Source organism: Sander lucioperca, chromosome 4 (assembly GCF_008315115.2).
Source record: "Sander lucioperca isolate FBNREF2018 chromosome 4, SLUC_FBN_1.2, whole genome shotgun sequence".
NCBI lineage: Eukaryota > Metazoa > Chordata > Actinopteri > Perciformes > Percidae > Sander > Sander lucioperca.
In genome coordinates this window covers 29,455,612-29,460,611 of record NC_050176.1, presented here as the reverse complement: position 1 = coordinate 29,460,611, position 5,000 = coordinate 29,455,612, and the positions used below count along the sequence as shown (strand labels likewise).

General features: G+C 39.0%; 1 protein-coding gene across 5 annotated transcripts in view; it reads right to left on the bottom strand.

The window, feature by feature from the left end:
* The window catches only part of LOC116042236 (B-cell receptor CD22-like), a 35,854-nt gene extending 32,174 nt beyond the window's left edge, over positions 1-3,680 (bottom strand). For 2 of the 5 annotated variants that reach the window (XM_036000021.1, XM_036000020.1), the window contains exons 1-3: positions 3,353-3,677; positions 338-697; positions 1-163 (exon numbers count right to left, since the gene is read on the bottom strand). The exon at positions 1-163 is cut by the window's left edge and continues 35 nt beyond it. In XM_036000021.1, the coding sequence (XP_035855914.1) occupies positions 1-163; positions 338-697; positions 3,353-3,407 (578 nt within the window). In that variant the 5' untranslated portion in view covers positions 3,408-3,677. Of the gene's footprint in view, positions 164-337; positions 698-3,352 lie in introns of all 5 variants that reach the window. The other 3 variants (XM_036000019.1, XM_036000022.1, XM_036000018.1) reach the window with 3 other exon arrangements.
* Positions 3,681-5,000: the final 1,320 nt, after the last annotated feature.

The window sequence follows — 5,000 nt, the reverse complement described above, 5'->3', positions numbered from 1 at the left end:
AGAGCACAGGAATAGCTGTCTGAATAATACACAGGGTTTAAATAATAAGATGTTTGTGTCTGAATTTCCTGTCCATTCTTGTACCAGACATAGGAAGGATTATTAGGTAGACGACAACTGCTCTGACACTCCAGCCAGTTAGAATGTGATATCACCTGGAGACCTGGATGTGTAAAGAAGGAACATGAATGTTATGTTAGACAAAACTGTCAACATACAACAACTGTTTTATTAAACTGTCAACTAACAACTGCAAATAAACACACAACACATTTATATTATTGTTTTCTAGATCTTGAACATTTGGAAATAATTAACATATGAATAGAAATGTTACCTGCTGTGACAGACAAAGTGACTCCAGGTGAACTGATATATCTTCCACCTTCTTGGTTTGTTGTGAACATGAACTTGTACACAGCTGAGTCTCTCTCTCTCAGGTCTGAGATTCTCAGAGTGCAGTCCTTGTTTTTATAACTGTACTGCACACGACCTGAATATTCTGAGTCTGTTGTCAGATCTACAGGTTGATAATAATTCATTTTAGTAAACCATAATGTTTTCTCAACTGTAGTAACACTGCCTTTCCATCTGTATGGGTATGTGTAGCTGCAGCGTATGTTCACTGTTGATCCTTTAACAGCACAGATCTGAGTAGAGGTGTAAGTTACCCCCCAGTCATCCTGACCCTGTATCACTGTAACACAGAGAACATCAGGAAGCACAATCAGACTCAGAACTACATCAGGAGACAGACTTACATGTAGTGAAGGTGCTTCAGTGTGTGAAGCTACATTTCCCAAAACTACTTCTGCTCTCATGCCGTCCCACTTTAAGTCAGTGTTAGACAAAGATAATCTGATAGAACCAACTTGTTTTTGGGTCGGGGAGCGTGGACCAACTTTAGACTGTTTTACTACAGTTTTATCTTAACTAGAACTGAGCTTAAGACTTATTCTGTATCGCACAGATTGTTTTCTTACAGACCTTTTCAATGGAATTCCATTGCTAGGCAACAGACTGGCCCCTTGTTAACTTCCTGTCAGCTGATGTCACTGCAACAGGTAATCAACTTGGGGCGATTCAGGATGTTTATGTTTATATCTGTGAAATGGTCTATATTTGTACTTCTTTGTTGGGGACTTCCTATGTCTGTTTTTATAAATGGATATATAAATCAAGTATTAATGTTATTTCTGGTTTATGCTAAAGTGAATAGAGGAATGTTGAAATATGCATATCATTCAGTTTTACATGAGAATTTATAATGCTAAGGAACAGTCACAGCTGAACACATGATCTCTGCTCTGCAGTTAATCTCTAGGTGCACTGAGGCAGGACATCATACAGAGGGTGGAGTGAAGGAACAGCAATGTATTGAACCTGTGAACAAAATAAAAAGGCAGAAGATTAAATATTAGAAGGGTGAAGTGTGCAGAAATAAAAGAATCTGCTTTGCTCGGTTGCTTTTCTGTCTGTGGTCACTCAGGCTGCTGCAGAGTGTGAATGGAAACTGTAGAGAAATGCAGAACACTGAGGCGAGGGCAGATAGTGTGACATGTAGATAACACACACTGCCTATGCTAATATACAGTGCAGATACATGTGTATATATATATTCCTCAAAGCTCTGGTCCTCTCTTAGAGACCTGAGAGTATTTTAACGTTAGCTGTTCCTGGGACTGCTCTCTTCTGGACAGAGATCTCAGATGCACACACATAAAAAAAGAATCTGCTTTGCTTGGTTGATTTTTTTGTCGTTGGTCAGGCTGCTGTAGAACGGAAACTAAAGAAATGCAGAACACTGAGGTGTGAGAAACTCCCACATGCCTGTTATTGTTAACCAAACACGGATGTGTAACACACATAAACAAGCAGACTGGTAACATTTGGTGTAGGGACACAATGTTGATAATGATGTTGATTAGAAAAAGTACTTTTAATAATGTTGGCTTGTTTAGGTGGCTCCGTTGGATAAACTGTGTGCAGAGATGTCCTACATTTAAAATGGGATGAAAACACAGGAAACTAGAAGGACAACTCTGAGAGCACAGACCTCCACCAAGCCATGCCCTATTTCACAATGCTAATGTAGTGTGAATTTTACCAGTCTGAAAGTCATTTTTCAGAGTTTTCTGACATTACATGAATGTAGCACAAATGCCCTGTCTACAATGTTAATGAAAGGAAAAAGATCATTTGTGTATCCGTCCTGTGATTCAGATCAGCTCTGAAAAGTGAAGTGTTTTTTTCTGTAATCCTGCTAAAAGAGACCAACAACCAAACCAACAGACTAACAAATCAAGCCAACAACATAACCTTCTTGTCAGAGAAGACTCTTAACATTTGAAAAAACACTCAGACCTCACAGTATCAATCTATAAATTGGGAACTCTCTGAACGTGTCCCCACACATGCGCAGTACGCGCAAACATTTCTGTCCTCTCTGCATGTTGACAGACAGTGGTGCTCCGTCACACACACACACACACACACGCAGAGGTGAGGACGGAGCGAAGCTACGATGCCTCGGCAGTTTCTTTGAGTCACGGCAGTGCCAGTAAAGCTGTTGTTAGTGTGGTTACATTTTTTAAACTCCACACGTACAGAGTTTGCTGCAAAATAAAATAACGGTGAGCTGAAAGCGGCCGTGGTGCAGATACAGACAGACAGACAGGTACAACAGGGTTCTTACTGCCCTGGGGACTGACTGACAGGCTGGAGATTGTAGGGAAAGGCTACTTTATTTCTATAGCACATTTAAGCAAAATGCAATTAATATACATATGTAAATATAAAGGCCATGCCAGTGATTAAGTTTACGGATGGACAAAGCAGGCCAACCAACCCTAGCATACAGGGATCAATGGTGAGTTAGAGCCTTAAGATTAGTTATGAAGCTCAATGCTCCATGGTATACAGTATCTAAGAAGTGAAGGCATTAGGAAGATGATATAGAAAACAGCACCATAGTCAAACACAGACATAAAAGTAGCAGCAACAAGTTTCCTTTTTGCATCAAAAGAAAAGCAAGACTTATTTCTGAAATAAAAACCCAGCCTCAGCTTCAACTTCTTCACAAGTTGCTGAATTTGAGGCTTAAAAGAGAGAGAATCATCAATTAAGAATCTTAGGTATTTATATGAAGATACAGACTCAGTCACATTGTCCTGAAACGTAAATAAAGATGGAAGGTTCAGTGGCTCTTTCTTTGAGTTTGTGAACATCATGACATTTGTTTTGTCAGGATTCAAAATCAATTTCAGCTCATGAAAGCTGTGTTGTAGTATCAATAATAAAAGCTGCTAAATGCCTTACAATATACTGTAAATGTAGATGTGTACTACAGTACCTTGTACAGAGAGAAGGAAGACAACAAATCCACTCGCTGCTGCTGTTAAACTCATAGCTGCTCCTCTGGTCTCTGTTAAATCAGCAGCTAGATCACATACATGAGAAATACTGTGTGTCAGTAACTCACAGTAAACATGTCTACATTAAAGAAGGAGGATGTAGTCTATGAAGACAGAGTGTGTCTTCTGTGGTTGGTACATTGGTATTTAACATATATCAAGCTGTTAAAAAGCGGCCTGGCTTCCTTCCTCTTTAAATCATTAATATGCATGAAAAGATGTATGGCTGTAAATCTTCAGCTTGAAATGAAAAAAATGATACTGTTGTTTTGCAAACACTAAAGGTAGCATTGTTTCAAAGGTGAGGTGTGTGTGTGTGTGTGTGTGTGTGTGTGTGTGTGTGTGTGTGTGTGTGTGTGTGTGTGTGTGTGTGAGATCATGGCAAAATTCCATTTGACCACAATTTCCAAGACCATGTTTAATAAATATATTCATGAAGTGCATGTACACCAATTTAACTCATACACAAATAACCATCACTATAAACAAACATTAAACAAATGTACTTTGTTGTAGTTATGTTACCCATCTTTACAGTAATTAAAGGTAATCTGTGGAGTTCACTGTATGACCACTAGTAGCACTATGAGTGGGTTCCTGTTTAGTTTGTACCGTACAGGGGGAGGACCAACATGAAGGTAAGACATTACATGTTCCCACTGACTGACAGTTACTCTGTCACTCTGTTGCAGGTTAGACTATAGACACCTGAAAGATAAAAGGATTTTAAAACAGCACTGGTACGTCTTTTTACATGCAGTAACACAGAGCAAGTAGAGCTGAATGACAAATGCACAAGCCAGTGATTAAGTTTACGGATGGACCAAAGCAGGCCAACCAACCCTAGCATACAGGGATCAATGGTGAGTTAGGGGCCTTAAGATTAGTTATGAAGCTCAATGCTCCATGGTATACAGTATCTAAGAAGTGAAGGCATAGGAAGATGATATAGAAAACAGCACCATAGTCAAACACAGACATAAAAGTAGCAGCAACAAGTTTCCTTTTTGCATCAAAGAAAAGCAAGACTTATTTCTGAAATAAAAACCCAGCCTCAGCTTCAACTTCTTCACAAGTTGCTGAATTTGAGGCTTAAAAGAGAGAGAATCGTCAATTAAGAATCTTAGGTATTTATATGAAGATACAGACTCAGTCACATTGCCCTGAAACGTAAATAAAGATGGAAGGTTCAGTGGCTCTTTCTTTGAGTTTGTGAACATCATGACATTTGTTTTGTCAGGATTCAAAATCAATTTCAGCTCATGAAAGCTGTGTTGTAGTATCAATAATAAAAGCTGCTAAATGCCTTACAATATACTGTAAATGTAGATGTGTACTACAGTACCTTGTACAGAGAGAAGGAAGACAACAAATCCACTCGCTGCTGCTGTTAAACTCATAGCTGCTCCTCTGGTCTCTGTTAAATCAGCAGCTAGATCACATACATGAGAAATACTGTGTGTCAGTAACTCACAGTAAACATGTCTACATTAAAAAAGGAGGATGTAGTCTTTGAAGACAGAGTGTTTGTTCTGGGGTTGGTATATTGGTATTTAACATATATCAAGCTGTTAAAAACCGGCCTGG